Consider the following 25,414-nt stretch of genomic DNA (forward strand, 5'->3'; position numbering starts at 1 on the left):
TTTAAAATCTAACGTATTGTAACACTTTAGATACTTTACGCTAAATGCTCAGGACTGTTTTCTTTCACTTCTACTGCACCTTCCTCACTCTCCTCCCTTTCCCACCACTGCCCCTCCCCCTGCTTTGGATAACTGTAATGCCTTTACATTTCAAAAGAAATTGACTCAGATTTTAGTTTATTTAGGTTGTAAACTCTTTGGGGGCAGAGATCATTTCGGTGTTTGTACAGCACCTAGCCCAAGGGGGGTTTGGGGACACGACACCTAATATTGACATGGCTGTGATACATGATGAAGTTTTCCTCTCCTTCTAACATAGTACTGCAATGAAGTGTTTATCATGAGATAAGGTAAATGGCTCTTTTCTAATTTCAACCCTTTGGCTTCAGAGCTGGCGTTTTCTAATGTGCCTAAGGGAGTTAGGAACCCAACTCCCTTTGAAAGTAACTTCCCTTGAGACACTTGCAAATCTCATACCAGATTCCTTTCTTGGCCCTCCCAAATCAACTCTCAGTGCTCCTCCAGCCTCTATGCTCTTTTAAAGTGGCGGACTTAGACTCCAATCCTGAAAAATGCTTCGGAAAGTGGCTGTGGTTCGCCCCACTACCTGTTACCCACAAGCAAACGTTTGCAGAACCAGGACCTGAGGTTGAATCCTGTGAAGTGCTGAGAACCCTGAGTTCCCATCGATTTCAGTGGATGTTGAGTGTGCTCAGCACATTGCAGGATCTGACCCACCTCAGATTTTGAGGAGAAAGTCCTAACAGACTTGCACATGCCTGTCCATGTCTTACCCTTTACTGACGTCCTACCAAGAGGCAAACAGGGAAAGTTTTTTACCTGTGATCTTGCTCTCACATGAAATTATTTACTAATAATTTTGCTATTTAAAGTGAGGGAAGAGCAAACCTCTCTGGCATGATCACTTCTTATTGGAGGATAAGAAATCTGTTGCTACTTATACCATGGGCAACCACATTTGCATTAATTGTTTATCACAGTCTGGACAGACCTTTTATTAATATTAATGAGTAACTGGGAACAAAGGGCCCCTTTATTTTTAGCCTACTCTAATTGCGTAGTAATTACTCATCTACAAAACAAATGAGCCGAACTCCATCACCATGGCAACAGAAACTTCGGCCTCCCACTGTAACACATTAACCGGCTATCATTTCTGTTAATTTTAAATTGAAGCCTTTTGTACAATAACAGGCAGTGGAAGAGCCAAATTAAAACAAAACTGGGACTTCATTTTACTGAATATTTTAATTCACAGTAGTAATTCACATTCTGCTCCTAAAGCATCTCCTTCATACACACACCTACCTATGGATCACTGTATGGAAACATGCAGGACTGTACAGAAAAGGGAAAGGAAAAAAACCCATCCTCGTTCTATGGAAGATCATCTTCTAGCAGGAGTTTACACAAGACACAGGTATTAAACTGATTAGAATTAACTAGCCAAACATGTATATGATATTAAGCAATTATGGGTGAGGCAACTTCACTGACAGATAAGCAAAAGAAAAAGTCATTCCAAGAGTGAAGCTAAGAGAGACCAGTCCATCCAATTAAGCCAGAGGTTCTGAAACTCCTTCATAGCGCAGTCTGCATTTTAACAGAGAAATCAGCTCTTGGAAAGCCTCCCATTCTATTCATGTCTGCATTTGTTTAGTTGGAAAAGTAACACGGTATTAGGAAAGTATTCTAGGCTTCCCCCTTTAATGCTATTCTGCAACTGGAAGTAAGGAGACACCAGCACCATGCGATCAAACAGCTCTGCACTAAATTGAGTAGGAATCAGATTTTGCCCTTAGATGCTGCATGTTTTCCAGGCAAGTTGCCCACATAGTATTTTGTCCTTGGTACCACAGGTCGTAGCTGCAGTTTTCTATGAGCAAAAAAGACAGCGAGAGGACATAGATGGGGGGATGGTAGAGGTGGGGTGTTATATACTCTGAACAATGATGCCTAACAAGAAAGAGCACACTGATGTTATTCTAGGACACCAGTAGGAGTTTTTCTAGCCTTATAATGCTCAGAGGTTTCTGAACTGTTCCATGTGAATGCTGCCATTGACATTAGAGGAAATGAATCTCCTACCTACAGACCTTATCCAGCACCCATTGAAGGCACTGGGAATCTCTGTAGCATAAGGGCAAAACATTAGCAGTGACCACATAGGAGCCATCATTAGGCCACCTTTAAGGCAATCATTGTTTGCCATGACACTTGAGACACAGCCCTTAGGGAAGAGTCAATGGAGACCTAAAGAGATTTTGAAAGAAAAATGGAAACCATCTGAGTACAGTCAGGGTATAACAATAATCCTTTGCGCTCATGTGGTACTTTCCCACAAAGTGCTGTGGCTATGCTAATTGTATCTCCCCCCCCCCGATAGGTAATGTTCCCCCCATTGTACAGAGAGGAAAACTGAGGCACAGAACCCTGAAGTGACTTGCAGATAGTCACACATTGATTCAGAGGAATACAGCTCTTGGTTCTGATCCTTTGCTGCAATTACCAAACAACACTCAAATGAACTTGCTGTCTGACTTTTTTTCCACCCAATAGTGAAGGTCTGTATATCCAACGTTCAATTCTACTTTCCCTGGCTTTTATTATCCCTTCAAGTTAATGCCAAGTCAGATGGATACAAAAGTTTGCTGTAGTGAAAAGACCTCTGTATCCTTTTTTACTTGCCTGTATCTCAAATAGAAAGGGGGGGGGGAGAAAAAGATTGTCTCTGTACTCACTGTATTTAACTTTCTCCTGCGTTTTGGGTCAAATTATTTGAAAATACTAGTGTAAAAGCTTGTAAAATGTGTGTGGTTTGCACCTTTAGCAGCTACTCTGCATAGAAGGTAACACGCTCAATTTGTACTGCCCTGTTGGGTTGTGATTCAGCAAGATTCTTAAGCAGGTGCTTAACTTTAAACATGTAACTAGTTCCATTGAAATCAACTGGACTATTCACATGCTTAAATTTAGGCACATATTTAAACACTTTCCTGAATTGGGGCCTGATTGGTTTCAAACCTTACTGATAACTCATGTAAGGGCTCGTTACATCATGTAAAATAAAGCTGCATTCCAACAACCAGGAGCTTTGTCCCTAAAAAAATTCTGAATGACATTAACTGGCTGTTCCAGCACTTTGCTAGAATAGAGTCAAATCTACTTGTCAAGCGTAAAACTTTCAGTGCTCTGAAATGGAAACATTTTCCTGAATGCATGATTAGCCTGTTTGGATCACAATACCACTGGAGCCACCACTTGGTATGTGTCAAGAGAGGCATCCTGGTAGCCGGAATGATCTCTGTGGACAACTGTTTTCCCATTGAGAATAATTCCGCTGACTGAAAAAACCATTAAAAATTAGCTACTATATTCATTAAAGATTAACTCATGCTGTACTTAAGTCTGTACTTCAGAGCTGGTCACTAATTGCCCTGGAGATGATTTATCAAGTGCACAGGGTTTTCTATAACAAAGTTATTGATTAAAGCTGATGTATTTTAACCACAATAGACTTCAAGCAGGAGCCCTGTAAAATGACTATAACCAAGTTCAGTGCCTGGCACAGCAGCAGATTATTTTAAATGTGCTGAAATTTTTATATGGCTCCGTAAGAGGTTCAGTCCCTCAAGGATAAATAAAACGTTTCCAACAATAAAATAATATAAACAGGTATTTTGTGGGGTTTGAGCCCTGGAAGGCACTTCTAGGAATATGTTTTCTATAATGGCTTTGAAATTATCTTGGATCAACGTATGACTTTAGACCTGTAATAGAAATGATTCTGCTTTAATTCCCTTTTTAAAAAACTAAACAAAACAACCCCGCGTCCTTCAGGGAAGTAATTGCAGAGCACATAAAATAGCGAGGAGAAGAGAGGTGTCACTAACAAGGCCGAAAAAACACCTCTCAAGGAAATGCACGACCTCATCTCTACAGCCATGTTGCACATGCTTAGAAGAAAATGGAGTATTTCCACTTCAGACGTGCTTATTCAGCACAGAGTTTGGTTTCTTTTACTTCTATTCCTATAACAGGAGACATTTTCCTTTTGTTTGCATTCAACTGATTAATCCACAAGATAGAAGAGCTCATTTAACCTACTGGGAATGGAGGAGTCCTACAGCAAGGACACACATTATGTAGGTACAAAATGGTTGGGGTTCTTCCATTTCATGCCTTCTTCTCAGAGCAACATTTTCAGACGCAGCCTTAATATTATAAAGATGAGCAAAGGATAAAAATCTTGACCAGCTGCTAATTTTTAGATGCATCAACTCTGCAGAGTGTTCCAGTTGCCAGCCTCTGTCAAGTAATTACTGGATGTTCCAGTGGAGTGAGAAATTTCAGCCTGCTTCCTTTTCCCAGGTGGTCTGCTTGTTAAATTCTGGTTTTTCAGATTACATGGCTTGGATTAAATTTTATGTATTTTTATATAGTAAAATAAAAAAGGAGTGCAGTCCATTTGAGCTGTCACACCAAAGGAAAATATCCTAAATCGGCAGTTTAAATTCCAAGTTGGTTCATCATTAGATTGTTCAGCTGTTGGTCCTTATGACATTTCGGCATGTTGATCTAGATTTCCCTCATTCCACGCACACAGACCAACTGTTGTCCCACTATTTTATTACTATAATTTGCTAACACAATCAGTGCTTAATGACAAGACTAAATATTTTTAGTGCACCTTATTTAAGTGTAAGACATGGATTTCTACACCCTCTGCAATTTGCCGCTCAGCTAACTTTTAGATACATTCCTCATTTCACCATGTCTTGCACATTAAACAGTGGGTCCCCACATCTCTGCAACAGATTGAAATCTATGGGGTAAATTATTCCCGTCTCTCCCTTTGATGTATAAGTGTTGCAACTCTTCACTAGCAAAAAGGGAAATCTTGTGCACCATGCATCCAGCAGACAGTACAGATGTCTATAGGATTGTGATTGTGTCAACTACATCCAAAAAGTTCTTTGGCTAATTTATTTTGCTCTATCAGAGGTAAGGAGCAAATACAGATTCTTAATTGCATCTGGAAAGCACATTCCAGATACTTTGTTTCTTTCAATAACATTTGCTGAGATAAGTGTCCTGAAGACTACATTGAACACACTCTGTAGGCTATGAATGTGCTCAAAACTAACATTTAGGCCACAGGAAGAGCTCCTAATTCTATTGGAGGGAGATGGGGGGAGTATGAGCACTGTAGGGGAATTTTTCTACTCCCAGCAGGACATTTTCTGACAAACAACAAACTAAAATGAAAAAAAAGTGTAATTCAGGACTTGAATTACTAGCTGTTAAATCTATTCACTGCTGATTCATTTTGAAAACAATTAAAAAAGTTAAGTGCATAAAACTGGGTGCAAAAAGCAAAGACATTTGTTGGCTCAATGGCAAAGATGATGAACTTGTCTTTTTCTCCTAATGCTGGTATTTATGAAATGTTAAATCTTAATTTAAAAATGTTCCCTTAAGCCCAGCGACATGGCAATGAATACAAACCATGACTAGCACAGAGTCTGTTGCATAACAAGATTTGAGGTTTATGACCTAAAAACAATTCCCTTGTGTCTCAGGAGAGTCTGGTAGAAAGCTGTTTTACATACATTATATTATTTAGCTATCTTATGGGGTGGTTTGCATTTTGCACAAACAATTTAAGACCTGCAAAGAATGATTCTATGGGCTAATGCAGACAGTTGAGGGATTAATGAGGAAATCATGATTACAAATGATTTAAAACAAAACCTTAATTTTCTAATACAAACTAAAACAACAGAACATATTTATATTCAAAGATCTAATTCCCAGGATTTTTAATTTGAAAAATAAGGTAAATTTACTATCAACATAAGAGTATGTGTGAGTTCTTGTGGTGGGAAAGGATGTAGGTTAGCTACAGCCATGTTCAGTTTATAAATTCAGATAATGGGGTTTAACAAATACAGTACTATGGATCCAAGCCTTTAGGAGTACACTGGTTTCTTGACAGCCCTACTCTTCCAATCAAACCAATGCTATGCTTTTGACGGACACACTATTTCAAGTTGATGATATCTATATCAACTCAACAATGCATGTTCTACAACTACATCTACTGCTACCAGGACGACTACTACAGTGCATGCATTTAGTTCAGTCCCACAGATACATACACTCTAAGAACAGGCAAGGGGAGATGTGAAATGTTTTACGGTACGACAGGTGTTTTGTTTTTTTTTTAAGTAAGGGAAATTAATAAAAACATAAAAAGAAAGTGTACAAAAAAAAAAAGAGACATTTCTCAAGAGTTGATATGAGTTGTTTCTTGAACCGTTTCATCTGAACAAGCAAAAAACATGCAACCAGCTGCTACTAACAAGAAGCTGGACACTGAGAGAGGATTAATAGGTGTGGACAAACCTTCCCGCTGAGCGCGCTCAGAAGAGTGTTTGAGAGGAGGTGTGCACGTCCGAGTGTAAGAGAGGCCGGAAAGAATGCCTCAGAGACACCCTCTCTCACAGCAGCCCCAACCAAGCAAGAGAGAAAACAACAAAAACATAACTGCTCACACTCACCATCAAGGTCAGTAGCTCACGTTACTAGATTTGTTATAGCTGGCAAGTATAAAGTACAGTAAGGGGTTGTTGGGGGCTCAGGGATCAAAGGCAGCATTTGCAGTTGGAGACTGGCAAGGTGTTAAGGGTTGGGGGAGGGGGGAAAGAGGTATATGTCCTTAGCTTCAAACCACAAGAGAGTCCTGAGCCTTCTCTGCTTTATACCTCTTGTCATCGTTTATACTGGGCAGAGTGGGTGTAAAATGTTGCCCTTCTGATTTGCTTATGTTTTTGCCCCCACTTTGAATGACTGCACCGTCAAGCAGTGAAGAATCAGGTCTGTTGTATTATTATTTTATTCTCCACTCATCAGGGAGGAATAGTTAACACTAAGAAGCTGGGGAACACACTAAGACTATCTGGTGGGGGGGGGGGAACCCAACAACTTTCTGCCAAATTTTATTTTGTTTTCCGTTTTGGGGGGTTTTTTTCTTCCAAATTAATCCCCCCTCCCAAGTGTAAGATAAAAATGTTTTCTATCCCTCTGTTTTCCCTTTTTTTTAAACAGCACTTACAAGACAAAAATGATTGCGCTCAAAATATGCCAGGTGAAATTAAAAGAAACGTGACACTGATAGTGAAATTGTCTAGGAGGAGTTTGCAGCATTCAGACTTTCAAGCTTGCTAATTTTACATGGCCCAGGTCCCAATTCATTAAAAAAAAATACAAGGAGGGATGAGGTTATCAAAGCCAACTAGAGGATTTAGCCACACAGGTCCCACGGAAGTGAATGGGAAACCGTGTGGCTAAATCTAAGTCAGTTTAGAAAAATTTCACCCATTGCTTCTACATGGGGCTGTTGGTTGGGTGCGTGATTTATAAAGGGACGCATCAAAGCATAAACCTCCCAGTCTGGGAGAAGAGTTTAGCAAGTGTGAATTTATGAATGACACTGAACACAAACACAGGGAAATGTCCCTTTCTACTGATCACAGGAGCTACTGTTGCAATTGGTATCAGACCTTATTCCATCTAATAATAGTAATTGGTGGTTGTATTCCCACAAGCAGAAATATGACAAAAAAATTTAAAAAAAGAAAGAAAAAGGGAGAAAAGGAAACAGAAGCCCACAATGTGCAGAATCACAAAAATGATTACTGACCAAAATAGGTTCATGACATTAACACAGCTGACATGCAAGCTAACTGCACCCCAGGCTGAAATAATCTAGGCATATTCCTTTGATGATTATTAAGCAAACATGCAAATTTTACACAGTACATGTAAGAACACCATCTTAGGTTACACAGAGGTCATCAATGCCCAGACAACACGGTGATGGGGTTTTAGAAATGCATTAGACAAAGTCTTGCCTGGAAGTGTGCATGCATTTTGGGTGCTGAACAGATCTTAGTTTGCTTATGTTCCATATTTTTGAAAGAGTTCAACTCCCTAAATAAAGTGGCCAGTCTTTTACTGGGAATGCTGGGAGCTGCTGAGCACAAAACACTTCTGTAAATCTTGCCACTTTGTTTAGGTGTCTGAATGGGAGCTGTTGGTGCGGAGTTCTTCGCAAAAATCTGGCACTAGAAATGTTCCAAGATTCATGTCCAAAAAGGTAGCTATATAAAAAATGCATTGAAGTGAACATGAAAGTTTTGGGAGTGCACTTAAGCTCTGATCCCGCAAACATTTATGTATGTGCTTAGCTTTACTGCTGTAAAAAGCCCCCTTGAAATCAATGAAACTACTCATGGGAGTAAAGTTAAGCACATGCTTAAGTGTTTTCAGGATCATGGCCTGAATTTTCAAAGGAATTGGCATCAGTGGAAAGTGGAGCTCTGATTTATTCACAGAGAAGGTATGCCAGGGCAGCACAAATAGAACCGCCCCAATAATGTGCAGTGGAATAGTGGGGAACGGGGGGAGGAGGGGAGGGGCGTGTTTCTGTTGTCCATTCGTTCTCTTTGACTTTACTCAGACTGACAACAAAAGGAAGCCAATGAGTGCCAGTCATGCTGCATTCTGCATTTTTAATCATAAAAGCATATGAGGGGATTGTGCACATTTGCAAAAACATTTTTCTTGTAATGAATCGGGCCCATACACTGTAAAATGATATTTATCATACTCCATTGCTCCTGAATACAATTCACTACCATTGCTGTATGAAAGTGACAAGCCCAAGATGCCCTGTTCAACAACTCTCTTTAGATGGAAATGACTGCAAATAAAACACCATCGTTCCATAGAACACATTTCACTACAAATGTAAACAGCCTCTAGTTTAAGAAGTTTGACAATCTCTTTCTTCCTCCTTGAGATTACGGGTGAGTTTTGTTTGTTTGTTTTGGGGCATGCATACAATTTTGAGACTTGAAAGGCATTTCCAAACTCCATACTGCTCTTTAAACTTGCCAGGAAGGGTGGTGTTAATTTAGGGTTAGATTTAGTTTCGTATTGCACGTTCAAATAAAAATAATAAAATTAAAAAAAAACCCACACTAAAAAAACCCCAAATGATTTCAGGCACAGAATTGATTGATGCTCAGTTCAACTGTAATGGCGAACCAAAAGCACTCTGATTAAAAAAATAGTAATAATGGAAGCAACGTTAATCTAGCCAAACCCTCTGCGCCTTGCTAAGGGGCAACTCACCAGGTCTGTTAGTACTTAAAACAAAACCTGAAGGGCAAAACACGAGGAAGAGACAGTGACAATTAAGTCCATTTTCCTCAATTAATAGGTGAAATCAATTTTTCTTCCCTTTAAAGAAAGGGAGGAGGGAGAAAGAAAGAGAAGGAAAAATATTCCCACAGCTGTCTGGCAAGTCACCCCTTAGGCTTTCTCCACATGCCACAAAATAAAACTGGTACAGATGATCCTTTGTAGCCCCGCAAGCAGTGCCAGTTTGCATGGAACGGAGTTCTCCTGACATCTTACTTTGGACTCCACAGAATTAGGGTCTCACTCAATGCATATTTGGGTATTAGTCCTCAGTAGCTTTTTTTTTTTTCCTTTTCCTTTTCCTTTTATTTTTTATTTATTTATTTATTTTAAGAGCCTAGCTAACCAGCGTAGAAGTTCCACACAGCTCACTGAAAACCTCTACTCTAGGATCAAATTGTGAGTAAGCTGGAAACATTCTTTGCTGCGTGTCTTATGTGTACAATGTTGAGCAACACCGCACTGAAGCGGCTGGGGAGTTGAATGCCAGGTAGCAAGAACGTTTTCTCAAAACTCCCTGCCTCCCTAGATGTCCCTTCATCATTAGCAAGAACAAATGGTAAGATGAATTCACAGGATCATACATAAATGTTGAATGTACCTGTGAGAGCAGGTAAATCTACTGAGAAGGCATCACTATACCCTTTGCTCTTGCTCAGGGTTTATAAAATGTGTTCAGTCACCACTGTACAATCAAGACACAGGATAGTATGCAGACACAGAACAGGGTGTGCTGGTAAGTTAACAGCCCACTCATGACTGTACTGAACATTTAATTACTTAAGCAAAGCGCTAATTCACATGTTTCCCTACATTGAAATTCTAGGGTAATAACTGTAATTGGTAACTATTTATTTATTTCCCTTAAGGGGGGAAAAAAAAGCGTTTGGAAGGACAGAGAGAAAAGCTTTAACATTTCTCATGAAGCTTAGGCAGCAGTTTGCAGTAGGTAACAAGAGGAGCAGTCTGAGAAACAAAAACTAAGCTTTGAATGGCAGGAAAATTAAAAACGATACTTTGGAAACCAACAATACATGTGCTTTCAGCCGGGCCACTTTGATTTGGCTCCAGGTAACGTTTATTGATTGCCTGTACTTCAGGCAGCATTTACAGCTGTACCACCCCAATTAGAGTTCAAAGGAAAGCAGATCTTGAGTGCATATATGAACATTTTAGGATCTCTTCTAATCTACTGTAGCAGATGGCTTTTGTCTCCAGGTTAACAGGAAGCTCTGTGCTAGTAAATTACCATCCTGGTAACCAGCTAGTTCCAGGGGAAAGAATACTATTTTGTTGGGAGGTGGGGCCAGGAAAGGTATTTTTAAAAATAAATCCATAGGACACCTTGCCATGATATCTTACTGGGGGCAATCATTCAGGGCACAAATCTGGGTGGTGTGGTTTGATCTCGCAGCCATTGGAGCATTAACGGCAGAGAGCAAATGCTGCATTGTTAACCCAGTGCAAACTTCACATGAGAAATGAAAACTTTTTTTTTTTTGGTCCTTTAGGATCTTTAATTTAAAAATAAATAAATGAACGATACCAAAAAAACCCCACTACCCTGGGTTTGCCAGTTCTTATGTAAACCTCGTGTAAGGTGCTCCAGGCCTCGTGGCCTCTGCTTGTAGTGTGTGTGTGTGGTTTTTTTTTCAGGTCCCCAGGATAAGTGTGAGGAAAATCAGAGTAATGATGGACAGCTGCAGCCACATAGAATGCCAACAGAGCTTTTACCTTCCCCTGCATTCTGAGGGTATGCCATGTAGCAGCCTCTTCCACCGGCCCCCCTACCTGATCCTCTTGCTGCCGCCACCGCTGCTGCTGCTACTGGTCCATAGGCTGCTGCCGGAAAACCTAGCCACGGAAAGAAGGAGAAGGGTAAAGGGAAAAATCCAATGAAAAGCAGGTGTAACCAAATCAATCAAGCAAACAAAAAAAAGGGGAGGGGGAGGGGCAAAATACTGTAGCACTTTTGGGGGCAACTATGGTCAATTATGGTCCTCTTTTCAAAAGGGGGGGGGTCTGACTTGAGGAACCTTAAGAGAGCCTGATTTACTGACAGAGCTGAGCCTCTGAAAATCAGGTTCCTTTATGGTGTGCCTACTTGGGCATGCAAAATTGAAGCACCTGTGGCCTTCTTTTGAAAATCCTGCCCTAAATCCTCTGCAATGAATTTCAATGGCTGCATGCTCTGATGATGCCTTTTTATCCTGTGCATAGGTCTTCTGAGCCACTGCAAGTTTTAAAGGCAAGATACTGGAGTGAATAAATTCACAGAGACAGCTTGTAGGATGTGGTTTATATCTTCTTGCTTTCAAACTGTTAGGGCTCAGATCAGTTTTGCAGAACAGTAAGGATACATTTATTTATTTTATTCTTTGCTTATTTGCAAGAGGAAAGCAATATGCTGATTTACAGACAAGACAGTAATCAAAATTACAGGGAGGTCCTTGTTTCAAGAACACAGGTTTGCTGGGATAAAGTAAAAAATTTTCACTTGGATGCATTTAAAAAAAAAAAGCAGCTTTCTAAAGCAAAACAGCAGCAGATCAAGGAATTTCAGGTACCATACCCTGATGCTGTGAAACTGCAAAAAAATGGGCTGCGCACTAGCAACACTGTGGTTTCTAATTTAATTCATTTTAAAAAATCTGCCAGAGACACTGGATTTATTTATTTTTAAGTAAGCAAAGACAGGGGAAAAGGTGATCAACAAAAACACCAGATGCCCTTGCTGCAAAGGACAGCAAGAGGCTCTGAAGGGTTCCTGGTCTTTGCAGAATTCCAGCTGCTGCTATTAGTTTTGACGACCCAAGACGGGGCAAACTTGTCAGGGAACACAGCTTCTGTGCCACACTGAAGAGACCACAGAAAAACAACTGCGACTTTAAAGAAGCAGTTGAGACAGCAGAAGAGAGCAGAACAAACTAGAGAGAGAGACAGAGAGAGAAAGAGTTCCAGATAAATCAGCAAACTACAAGCCCACTAACTCTAGTACTATCATCCCAGCTACACGTAACCAGGGGAAAAACTGAACAAAGAACAGCTAGGCGAGAGTGACTCTAAGCTACTTTAAAACATCAATTAAAAAAGACATACTTGCATTTAAATACGGTAATAGGGCTGTTAGGGGGGGAAAAAAAAGTCTATGTAAATATATGCACAGCTACCTCAGGCTATTGTCTGAGGCTGTTCCCAAAATACAGAACATGTGCACAAACACAGCAAATCAAGTTATTATTCAACACTGACACAAGCCTGTTTGCTCTCATTATGATGCTGAATTGTTACAAACACTGAAGAGTAAGACACCCGGCAGGATTTATTTGGGGTGATAGGGTCAAAAGCCTAAGTCTCCTCTACCCCCCTAACCCGGATTGAGGCCTGGTCTACAGTTAAAATTTAGATTGACATAGCTACGTAAAATTCACCCTCCTGAGTGACAACCTAAACCCTGCATAGATGCAGCTAAGTCAACCAAAGAATGCTTCTGTCAACCTAGCTACCGCTGCTCAGGGAGGTGGATTAACTCCATAGATGGAAAACCCCTATACAGTGCCATAGTTTTGCTGCGGTAGTGTAAACGGGCCCCCAGGTACAGGCAGAAGCCTCAGTATCCTGCCAGTCTCTACTTTCCTCTTAGCCAGAGCTCGCTGTTACAAAATGGAATTCACTCTTCCGGGGGGAAAATTTCTGGCAGGTCAGAGGCAAGTCTCTGGAACCATATTCTCTTCCCATTAGAAACAAGCCCAAACCCAAACCCTTATCCAGACTTGGACCAATCAGTCAATTAGCGAAATTCCCCAGGGCCTGATGGAACACACAGGGCCAGCTTCAAACAGTTGGGGGGGAGAAGGTGTCCCCATTCTCCCAAAGAAATCCCCTTCTCCGTCTAAGATGATGCACAGCCAACCAACTTGCCCAGAAAGCAGCATCCTTCACATTCCCACATCCCATTCCAGACAGGTCCATAGTGAATGTGAAAATTCACAGGCAACCTGTCAACTGCAGGCTTTGTGGGCTCCCTAAGGTGCCCCAGAGGTTCAGATGAGACTTGGATTTTCCATATTATAATATGCCTCTGCCTCCTTCCAGTGTGCGCCCCCGACAGTGAAACCTCCTTCAAAGACAGCGTCAGAAACAGAGCCTGAAAGCATATTTCTCTTGCTCAAGTGCCAGGGACTCCCGGTATTTACTTCAAACGAAGGGCAAAAAAGCATTACTATGCAAAAGAAGAATGAAATAATGGAGGTGGAGAAGGAAACCAACAGAAAGACCCTGAACAAAAGACGCATTATTCTACTCCAGAGTGTGCTTTGGACAGGTGTGTGAAAAATTAGCTCACAGAAAGGAATTTGTTATCCCAAATCTCGGGGAAAAGCCTCCACATGACACTGAGTTCCAAACAACTGAAATAGAATCTGATCAACTCAAGCGCTGTTAGGGAAATTCTGCCCCTGTGTGTGGGCGAGTATTTGGGGCAGGGCGAGAGGACGGTTAGAAGTGTGGGGGGGGTGGGGGTGGAAGGGTTGGGAGGAGAAGGGGGGACTGATTAATAACCAGGATTTGGAAAACATGGTTACCAATCCTGACCCAGAGAGACTAGCTCCCTCAGCCCACAAGCCTTGAATCAATGCCGCCTACTGAAAATAGATTTGCCAGGCTTCACATTAACATGGTTAATATTTGCACACTACATTGAAGCTGTAATAATAATAATTATTATTATTATTATTATTCTAGTTATTTACATAATATTTTTCACCCTTAGGTCTCAAAGTGAGCTTTACAAAGGTGGCTAAATAGCACTATCTCCATTTTACAGATAGCTTCTCCGTACCTCAGAGTACCCTAAGTGACTTGCCAAAGGTCACACAGAGAGTCAGTAGCAGAGCTGGGAATAAAACCCAGGTCTCCTGGTTCCCAGCCTGCTCAGTAAAGCATTATGACTCCCTCAGCACTATGTAAAGGGGTGTCCCCGCACTGCTGAGTCAGACTTTAGAGAACATCATTTATATTGACAGAATGATCAACCCTCCCATCCTAGGTATCATATGATATTTCTCTTGCACTTATATTCACTGTGCCCAGGTGATCTAGTGCCATAGGTACTCACACATGGGAAGTGAGGCATGACCCACCCACCACCATCCTACTGAGCTACTACTCACTACTGTGACTCATTAGTGGAGAGGCAGGCGTATGCAACACCTCTGCCTCTCCACCCCCATCTTCATGCATCCAATAGAAACTGTTTTTTAGACAAATACTTCGGCAAAGGTATTTCTCTACATTATAGCAGGTTAGTAACTTTCCCTGACTCCTGGGGTTTAAAACAGCATGGGCCATAGTGTCCCAAAGGGATGTTCTATATGTAGAGGGCTAAAATTTGGCTACAGAGAGAGACCACCTATCGCTCTGCAACTTATTATGATCAGTGGGGATCTAGACATGGATGGAGCCTAGGGAAAAACTCCCAGGGGCCCAAAGCATATGCGTGGAAAATACTGGGTTCTGGAACTGCTTGTCAGTGGAGATCAGGAGCTGTCCTACACGCCTATAGCATGAAGTGTAAGACCCATCTCTTTCCACAGGTGAAGGCAATGACTGCGAACTGGCCTCATAACCTTTTCCTGGAGATAAACAGGAGGGTGTTTGGGGCTGGGGTGGAGGCTCCATGGGATGACTGGGACCTGGATGAAGGTGTCGGGGAGGGGGGAGTGTCACCAATGCCTGTGAACAAGGAGAGCCTTGAGCCAGAATTGGGCCCCTTCCGCTTCTGATCCTGTTCCCTTCTTCTTCACTTGGATCCAGCAGGGGGAGCAGCAAGTGGGGAGGCCAAGGGGGTGTCCTGGCTGCCTGCTCAGCAGATGCCGTTGCGGGCTGTTCCAGGGGCCCAGCATCTCATCTGGGACATGGGAACACCTGGCATCGGCAGCCTTAGTAACCTGACACCTGCTGCCATTCCGGTGGGGGGAGAGGGGGCAGCACAGAGAGACGGAAGAGAACAGGGCAACTGCAGTCGAAGCTGGGGGAGGGAGGAACCCTGTGACCAAAATCTGTGAAGCAAAAGACATGCTGAGCTGAGTGGGGCAGAGGAGTCCACCTGGAGCCAGCTGGCATCTGATAGGGCTTAAGCAATAAACAGGCCAGCTCCGAGCCAACCGCATCCAGCAACAGGCCCTGAACCAAAGCCCTTTGAAGTCAACAGGAGTCTTTCCATTGACTTCAATGGACTTTGGATGAGATCCAAGGTGAAGGCCACACTGCATCGTAGAAGGGAAAGCAGCACCAGCCCTTCTTGCTCTGAATAGCCACCGTTATCTAGAGCCATCACTATGCCAACTGAAAAATCAAAAAGGAGGAGGGAAGAGCTCAATTACTCATCATATTTGTCCCCTTCCTGCAGAAATGATCCCTGTCCTTCTTTGTGTATCCTTTGCTTATAACTGCCTAGAGAAAACAAGACGCCTAAGCTGTTCCAAAGGACTAAAGTGGATTTAGGCATTCCAATTAGCAGATATTTTACAATAAATGTTTTGAAAGGGGCTCAAATGCTGTCCAAGAAAGCCCTGAGGATTCAGATCAATTTCATGCTGCCTTATTACTCAGAAAAAGCTAACATGAATATTTGGAGTTCAATTTTTCACAGATAAATTTTTCTGCTTCCTGCATCACTAGTTTCACTTTAAATACTGAAACAGCCTCATGTGGGAGAACAAGGACACATCTGTTTTTAACTACGATGCCCTAAGGTCACAATTTTAGTGAGTGGCTGTCTACATGCAAGTGTTTTTTCCAACACACAAATAAGTCTGGAGAGAAATCAAGTGGGTGACACATAACCAAAGGATGGGATGCTGAATTTAAAGAGCCAGTGCAAAGCCCTGACATGAAGCATGGAATTTGCCTCATCCCACTTTGCAGAGAGCCATGGCTGTTTGAGAATGGGAACATTTCATCCATCATGTGTGTTTGGCTCCATTTTGCACCCTCACTGCCACAACTGCTCTTCTCATAGTTAGAGGAAGGAAAGACTTTGCCCCGTTTCCCCACTGCTTCCCAACAAGGAGTGAATCAAGACTTCAGTTACAACCAAACCAAGAAAGGGGAGATATAATCAAGATCTGGCAGTTGATCATATGGCAACTTGGGTAAGAATTTAGCACTTCCAGCCACGATAAACGGGAAATAAAATATTCACCTATAATTCCAGCGCACCCCTCTTCTGTTCATGCAGTCTCAAACTGTTGGCGGCTGGCTGTGCTGACCAACCCTTAACACCCTCTACTGCACTTTTCCTGGAGGAGCTCCTATGAAGAGATTCTCAAAACTGGTGGGAAGAGCGGAATGAGACTGGTCGTAAAAGGGGCAGCGAGTGCATAGAACAGCAGGAACCTCACATTAAGGCTCAGAATAGGCAACCGATAAATTATTCTGCATTAGTTAAACACCAACCCTGTGTGGCTTGTTAAGCACAGAAGATTTCGGTTTGGAATTTCAACTGAAAATCCGCTACCTGCCTTTCCCCCCACCCCTGAAATCCCTTAAATTCCATGACAGATTTGAGGAGGAGGAGGATAGCAAAAGTTTCAGGATGTCTTTGTTGGAATGGGGGCGGGGGGAGGAAGGGAGAAATGGCGAGTGTTTGGGCAAAAGGCTGGAAGGGGAGAGCTACCCGCCGATGCACATTCAACACAGCTGTGTCAACTAATACATCCAGTTAATTGCAGCTCCAGCAGCCCACTTCCTCCCAGATCCCAGAAGCAGCCTTGCTACTAATTGAAGGGCTACACTACAGAGAACGAAAGAGCAGAGCAGGCATTAGAGTGGGGGAGGGACCAAGAGGGCTCAATCAAAAAGAAAAATCTACTTGACATTTCAAGTAGAAATAGTGACTATTGCCCAGAGGAGGTGGCATGGAGAAAACACTGGGGCGAGAGTCAGGAGACATGGGGTCTATTTCCTGCCCCTGCCACTGCCACTGACCAACACGTGACCATGGGCAAATCACTTCACCTCTCATGCCTCACTTTCCTCGTGTGTAAAATACTTACCCCTTGCTTTGTAACAAGCGTGGAAATCTACAGATGAAGTTCTATGAAAGCCTAGTACACATGCCCTCTACTCACATAATGGAATTTCACTGCTTCTTCCTCCAGCCTTGTGCAAACACCGTCATTGGGCTCCGTTCCCAATAGTCATGCTGTGCATACTGGCCACCTGAAAGAGCCTTACACCAGTGTTCAGTTCCATTGAACTGCAGTCAGCATCGACATGCTAACAGAATGGGAAGGGTGAACTAAGCAGACATTAAAGATAACTCCTCCTCCTCCCTTCCACCCCTTTTCAAATGCCTTCCAAAGGCCCCAACCTGGGTAGTCACTAGCAGTCAGTGACTGGAATAACTACAAGTTGAGAAAATACTAGTAAGATGGAAAAATGCATCTCAGCTCCTTCAAAGAGAGCTTGCACTGACTTAGTTAATGCAAGAGACTGATTAAGCTTGGACGAGGTATGGGGGATTGCAAGAAAGCTATTTCAGAGCAGACCGTAGCAAGTAAACACCTGCGGACTCTGGCTGCAAAGCAGAAACAAAACCACAGAATAAAATAAGAAACCTGCATCCAGAGGTTCCATCAGAGAAATGAGATGATGGGGATGTTGCATATTATGTAAGAGGTGCTCAACCTTCTTCACCGTGTGCTGGGTTAAGAAAAAAACAACCACCCAACAACAACTTTCCCCCACATATCCCTGTCAAGCCATAAAGAAAGGGAGGGTGGTTAAAGCCCTGCCTGGACCAGCAGACAGCAACTCCTGGCTGTAAACTGCAGATTACACCTACTTGTACCTGCACAGAAAGCTTCCTTCCAGGCTGGAGCTCAAATGAAATTCATCGCAGGGGAAGTGCCATGCCCAGCTTTCATTAGCAAAGAGTGATGCAGCAGGCATGCAGATTCTAAGAGAGATCTTTACTGAGCATGCATAAAAAGTCAGTGCTATGCATTGAAAGGCCCTGTGTTTAGGAGCAGCCTGATCCCTTCCCAGTGTGCATCCCTGAGCAACTAGGTTGTTCCACCTGAAACCTCACCCTCACATCATAATACAGCCTGCTTGTGTCAAATAGCCTGGCAGGCATAGTCCTGGATGGATCCCAGGCCTCTGAAAACAACAGGAGCTTGATACGCTCTGCACAAAGCGGGCAGGTCTGAGACTGAGGGAGGACGGGCAAAACAGAGCAGGAGCAAACTATTCTCAATGACCCGGTCAACATACCCAGCACTGAGACCAGCAGACTCATTAGTGAACCAAAACCTATTTAATTCATTGTTACATTACTTACAACCCAGTTAGTGCCACGCTAGACATCAGCGCCCTAGGTGAAGGCTTCTGAGTTTCTCCCTCTCTGACAACACCATTTTAAATCTGTCTAAACAGCCACCTCTCTGCCAGTTCTTTGGATACAAAACTAACACAGACACGGCACAGCAGGTTCATGGCCCCCCCTGCCCAACCCACAAAGGATGTGATTCTGTTACAGCTCCCTGTTTGAGAGCTTGCTCAGGACAATCTTCCTCTGTCCAGGGTAACCCACTGGTCAGAGTGCATTGTATCTCCTCCTTCCCCCTTTGTGGCTGATCTACAGATGATGCAAGTCTGTTAGAGCCCCCAGCTTCAGAGTTTTTCGGCTCTTTAGGCTAATGCTTTCAGCCCTGGAGATCCCTGGTTCAATGCCTGGTGTCAACCAAGCACATAGCATACACTGACCTGTGGGTTACACATCGTTCTTCCAAAGGCGCATGTTAGTAGATAATAGTGCTAAGACATCGGCACCTGTTAAAGGTCATGAGAGAGGCATGGTCCAGCGGTTAGATCATCAGACAGACTCAGGAATTCCATTCTCTGATACTGACTCAGTGTGTGGCCTTGGGCAAGCCACTTAACCTCTCTGTGCCTCAGTTTACCCATATGCAAAATGGAGATAAGGATCCTTGCCCACCTCAGAAATATGTCGAGAGACTTGATGAATTAGTGCCTGAAAAGTGCTCTCAGATCCTCAGCTGAAATGTGCTATAGAAGAAGTTCAAACAATTACTGTTACTGAGAGTATCTTCTGAACTATGAAACGGCTTGTGCAGAGCGACAGCATCAGCACAATGACAAACACAGGAGTGGAGTCTGAAAAAAATATAAGAAAAGCCTCTTGTATGTGTGACTGCTAGGGTCTGGAGGGCTGAGCTTGCTGGTGAGAATTTGACTTGCCTGGTTGGGGGACCCCTGAAGGCAGGGCTGTGGAAGCATCAGACTGTGGCACCCAGCATAATTCAGCAATAAACACAGTCAACTATGGCGACATCCTCCCACACCCCTTCCTGTTTCTTGTAGCGGAGGACGTATGGCTGCACCAATTGTGCGGGAAGGAGTAGGCTATAGAAGAGATCCTCCAGAGCTGCCTGAGTTGGCTAACCAGAGCCAAAGTTACAGAGTTACACTCAGAGTTACACCAGAGACAAAGAACCACTCAGCACCCTCAGCATAAAGGAAGGAAGGATCGTCTTGTGCCCAGGGCTGGAACTCAGGAGGCCTGGGTTGAGTTCCTGGCTGTATCACAGACTTCCAGTGTGAACTTGGGCAAATCACAGTTTCTCTGTGCGTCAGTTTAGCCTGTCTGAAAAATGGGGATACCACCACCCCATTTCTCCTGGCTTTTGTCGGTCTCATCTATTCATAGATTCCAAGGCCAGAAGGGATCATTGTGATCATCTAGGCTTACTTCCTGTATAACCCAGGCCAGAGAACTCCCCCAAAATAATTACTGGAACAGATCTTTTAGAAAAACATCCAATCTTGATTTAAAAAGGATCAGTGATGGTGAATCCACCACAACCTTTGGTAAATTGTTCCAATGGTTAATTATCCTCACTGTAACATTTTACACCTTATTTCCAGTCTGAATTTCTCTAGCTTCAACTTCCAGCCACTAGATAGTATTCTACCTTTCTCTGCCAGATTGAAGAGCCCCATTTTCAAGTATTTATTCCCCAGACTATAACAGACTATAATCAAGTCACCCCTTAAGCTAAATAAATGGAGCTCCTTGAGTCTATCACTCTAAGGCAGTTAGAAAACTCTAAAGGTTTTCTAATCCTTTGATCTTTCTTGTGGCTCTTCTTTGAACCCTCTCCAATTTTTCAACATCCCTCTTGAACTGTGGGCACCAGAAGTGGACATGGCAGTTCCAGTACAGGAGTAAAATAACCCCTTTACTCCATTCCCCTGTGTACGCGTCCAAGGATCCCCTCAGCCATTTTGGCCACAGCTGACTCTTTCAGAGTCACTGCTTCCCAGGAGAGAGTCTCCCCCAGCACATTCTGTAAGCACGGCCTATGTTCTTTGCTCCTAGATGTGCACATATTTACATTGAGCCGTATTAAAATGCATATTGATTTTTGTTTGTGCTCAGTTTAGCGAGAAGTCCATATTGCTCTGTATCAGTGACCTGTCCTCCTCATTTACTAACCACTCCCCCAATTTTTGGGTCATCTGCAAACTTTATCAGTGATGATTTTATGTTTTCTTCCAAGTCATTGATAAAAATGTTAAATAACAGGACCAAAAACCAGTCCCTGAGGGACCTCACTAGAAACACATCCACTCGATGATGATTTCCCATTTACAATTACATTTTGAGAGCTATCAGTCTGTAATCCAGTTAATGTGTACCATGTTAATTGTTTACTATTCTAGTTTTTTAATCAAAATGTTGTGCAGTAGCAAGTCAAAGGCCTTACAGAAGTCTAAGTATGTTACCTCAAAACTATTATTTTTATCAACCAAACTCGTAATTTCATAAAAAAAGATATTAAATTTGACAATTAATTTTCCATTAGCCAGTGTTGATCATTAATTACATTACCCTCCTTTAATTCTTTATTGATCAAGTCCTGTACCAGCAGCTCCATCATCTTGCTCGGGACTGATGTCAAACTGACAGGCCTATAACGACTCGAATCATCCTATTTATCCTTTTAAAATACTGGCACAACATGAGTGTTCTTCCTGTCTTCTGTAACTTTCCTAGTGTTCCAAAGCTTATTGAAAATGAACATAACTGTACAGTGAGCTCCTCAGACAGCTCTTTTAAAACTCCTGAATGCAAGTTATCGGGACCTGCTGTTTTTAAAATGTCTAACTTTTGTAGCTGCTGTTTAATATTCTCATGAGATACGACTGGAATGGAAGTGTTATCACCATATGATGAGACTACATCATCCATTCCCCCCACCCCGCAGTACAGAACTTTAATATTCATTGAACACATCTGCCTTTTCTGCATTATTATTGATAATTCAACCATTTCCATCTAATAAGGGACCATGGTTAGGATTCTTTTTGTTCCTAATATATTAAAAAAACCTTCATATTGTCCTTAACTTTGTTGGCCATAGATTTCTCTTTATGTCTCTTTGTTCCACATTCAGCACAATGGGGTTGGGGCCTCTTGGCACTACTGTAATATAATAAATAGTACAGTCCAGGGGAGAGTAACATCGGCATGTGTGAAATGAGAAGAGGGAAACCCCATAAGGACTTCGCAGAGATGGGCTCAAGAAACAGAGTGAGCAGCATAAACCAACTCATTACAAAGGAGACCTACTGCTGAGGCATGGTTCCATTGCTAGGGGATAAGAGATGCAGGAAAGAAGTAGTCAAAAAACGCTGGTGAATGAACCCTCTAAAGCAGTGGTTCTTAACCTTTACTGCAGCCTGCACCCTTTTTGGTTCTCAAAATATGGTCTCGCACCCCTTATAAAAAATCGTTGAAGTAGGTTAGTTCTTTAAACCTAGGTATATTTTTTGTTTGTATATTACAGTAATCGTTAAAAAATGTATCATGTTAATAAATACATAGGTTTGATGAAAGAAAGTAGTTGTACTTACGTGCCTGTGCTTAATGTGTGTTTTTGATGATTTACCTTCTTAAAAAAATCTGGCTGTCTCGCACCCCCAGAAAGGGCATCTCGCACCCCCGGGGGGTGCGTGCACCCCAGGTTAAGAACCACTGCTCTAAAGAATAAAAGGATTACAATCCTATTGCTCTTAAATACCATAAGATACCATAGTACCTTTTTCTAAGGATGTGGTAGGCCTAACAGGACAGCATACTCTTCTCCATTCAGGGCTGCTGTTAGGGTTAGGTCCCCAAGGCAGCCACCTATGGTGCTGAATTTTCAAGGGCATCTCCACCAGGATAGTGCCTATCCATAGTTCGGAGTGAGAGCAGCAGCCATTAGATGCTCCCTATTGTCACACCTCCAGCCTGGCCATCCCTCAGCACTGATTTTGGTATTAGGGTCCTAGGGACTATGGCCCCAATGCAGCTCTAGCCTTACAGTATCCCTGGAAAAGCCAGCTTCTAGACAAAGGAAGGAACAGATGCTCTGACTAGGGCCTCAAACTCTCTAGCACAAACCCTGTCTCCCAGTTCCACAAATGTTCCTCTTTTCCTTGGTAAGAGAGCAGAGAAATAATTAGAAGATTCAGGTCTGGTTTTCAGAGGTGCAGAGCCCCTGCAGATTAAGCTAGAGTCATGGGTGTCAGCACAGCCAAAAACGAGGACCGGAATTTTTAACCAAGTAACTGAGGATTTGCTTTACTTTCACGAGTCACTCTTTTTAAAGGGGGTAACGTTAAAACATTAAAAAGCACATGGTATTGCCAACCCCAAACATTCAAAAATAATGAGTCAGGCCTCAAAAAATATCATGAGATTAGTTGTTTTTTTTGTTTTTTTTCCTCAAAGTGTGGGTTTTTTTTAAAATTTGTTTACTGTTTTCTGAGTGTTTGGTCTGCACTTGGGTCAGCTTTTCTTCACCACCACCAGACTAGAAATTTCTTTTATTTAATATGAAAGATGAGACTCTCAAATAATTACTGGGGTTTCAGGAAAAACAACAAATATCACAAGACTTTTGATAAAATAATGAGAGTTGGCAACACTGAGGATACATTAAACATGCCCAGAGAATTAAGCCTAGCAAACAAATATGTATTTCGGACTCTAAATTCTTTGAGGCAGGGACTGTGATTTCCTGTATGCACAGCACCTAGCACAATGAGGATTGAGACCTCTAGGTGCTATTACAATTTAAATGTTAAATAATAACTTGTGGACAGGTAGGCAGCATTTATACATACATACACTGCACTGTGTGAACATTCATGAAGTCATGAATGTTTCCAAACAGGGATCTCCAGAAGGGACTGTAGATTTTTTTGGAGGGTGGTGGGGGGGGGAAGCAGGAGGGAGAAGAGGAGACAGCACCAATTCTGAATGTATTCCCCTTCACCATTTAAAACACTTCATTTTATACCAAAAACTCTTTCTTGCTTCTTAGAATATGCTGTTTTAAATGTGAGTTAGATAGAAAAAAGTAGAGATCATGTTCGTTGATCTTAAAAAAAAAAAAGTGTGAAATCTAGAATTCAAAATTTGCTATAGGTTGAGTAGGAAAGAAGGTGGAGGGGGAGAACTGATATCCTCTTTTCAAACAATGTTAGCCGTAGCTTTGATCAGCACAGAAAAGCTTTAAAAGGCTCACAGCTGTCATTCTAAATGGATTCTCTCTTGCATTATTCTTTTCATTAGCCAGTTATCCTTTTTGTGGGACCTTTAGGTTTAATTTCGAAAGGTTCTGATTCAAAACCACGCAGCATCCCAGTATGAAACGTTTTGGGGGTATTCTGTGCAACTGTCATGTTTAGTTGTGTGCATGTGCAGAGGAAGGCTATGCCAAATAGACAATATCCCCTACCCCCTATATTTACAACCCTAACTTTTCTACCGTCTTTCTCTCAATTCCCCCTTAAAAAAACCCTCACATCTAAGTTTAACAAAAACACCCAACATACAGTGTTTAGAGAGAAAGAAAAAATCCCAGAGAAATCAACATTTATATAAAGGCGATGAAAGATCTCGGTTCTACCAAAGCATTTACAACAAAATATTTTATGTTAATTAGTTTGCTTGAGTTTGAATGAAGATTCCACCCAAAGTTCTAAAAGTCTGTAAATGTCACACATATAATCATCTACATTATGTCTGAGCAAATTTTATAGTATCTTGAAGGTAAAACCAATATACTTTTTAAAGAAATGGGGCAGCCCAGTCTTTAAAATGCCAAATAGAGGTGAACAAACAAGAAGTTACAAGGCGGGCCTTCAGGGAAATGGAAAATTCTTTTCCTGAGCTTCTGATCAATCCTATTAACATCTTTAATGTCTACAAGTCTGCTCAGAGTTCTTTAGTGTGACTGCCACATTAAGTGTTTCCCTTTGTCTTAAAATGCAGCGTTATATCAAGCTTATTAAAATCTGTTTCACCAGGTCAGGAAATTAGTGAACTTCAGATAAAGCACATCATGCATAATGGGAACCTCATTAAACAGCCCATCATGTTGTTCAAGGCACAGTCCCCCACTATGTAAAGTGTATTATGGCATATGGCAAGATTTTGTAGGAGAATTCTCAACCTCAGACACCAGTAATGGAGTTCACACAGCATGTGTGTGTTTGCAGATGAGTGTTGTTATGAACAATATTTCTCTTCTGAAACTTGGACAAAAATGATAAAACCCAAATACAGTTAATTTAAAATTTGGCACTTCCGATTTATGTCCTGTAAAAGATCCATTTTTCAGCTGTTTACGGCTCTTGGGTGATGGCTTTTAAAATGGGAATGATGCACTTTTGTCCAGTAATTACTTTATGCATCAGTGAGACAAAGCTGCTTATTTGTCTGCAAATTATTGTTGTGTCTTCTCAAGTGTAATAACCCCTTGCAATTATTTCACCATACAGAACTGGCAAACTTCTTAAAGGCAAATGGTTTGTTCTAAGAAAAATTATTTTTTTTAAAGAAACCTAACGCTTGTAGCTATTTTATTTTCATTCTGTTTTTACAATGTTCATGGCCTAAAGCAGTTTAATGAACATCCCACAGATTTCTGTAATGTGGCCACCAACTGCCTTGTTAATCCATATGTGGTCCATAGATGCTACAGTTCCCAGCATGCAATGCTTTACCTTGATTTATAATGGGGAGACCCCTAATAGTAAC

At 42.0% G+C, this 25,414-nt stretch overlaps 1 protein-coding gene across 13 annotated transcripts in view; it reads right to left on the reverse strand.

The window, feature by feature from the left end:
• Window positions 1-25,414, reverse strand: part of MSI2 (musashi RNA binding protein 2) — a 377,362-nt gene that overhangs the window by 28,603 nt on the left and 323,345 nt on the right. For 8 of the 13 annotated variants that reach the window (XM_073315753.1, XM_073315752.1, XM_073315757.1 and 5 more), the window contains one exon: window positions 11,026-11,145. The exons of 1 other annotated variant lie outside the window; for it this stretch is intronic. In XM_073315753.1, coding sequence (XP_073171854.1) covers window positions 11,026-11,145 — 120 coding nt within the window. The remainder of the gene's footprint in view (window positions 1-11,025; window positions 11,146-25,414) is intronic. 4 more of the 13 variants (XM_073315763.1, XM_073315758.1, XM_073315762.1 and 1 more) reach the window with 1 other exon arrangement.

The sequence above is a fragment of the Lepidochelys kempii genome, chromosome 17, assembly GCF_965140265.1.
Source record: "Lepidochelys kempii isolate rLepKem1 chromosome 17, rLepKem1.hap2, whole genome shotgun sequence".
NCBI classification, from domain to species: domain Eukaryota; kingdom Metazoa; phylum Chordata; order Testudines; family Cheloniidae; genus Lepidochelys; species Lepidochelys kempii.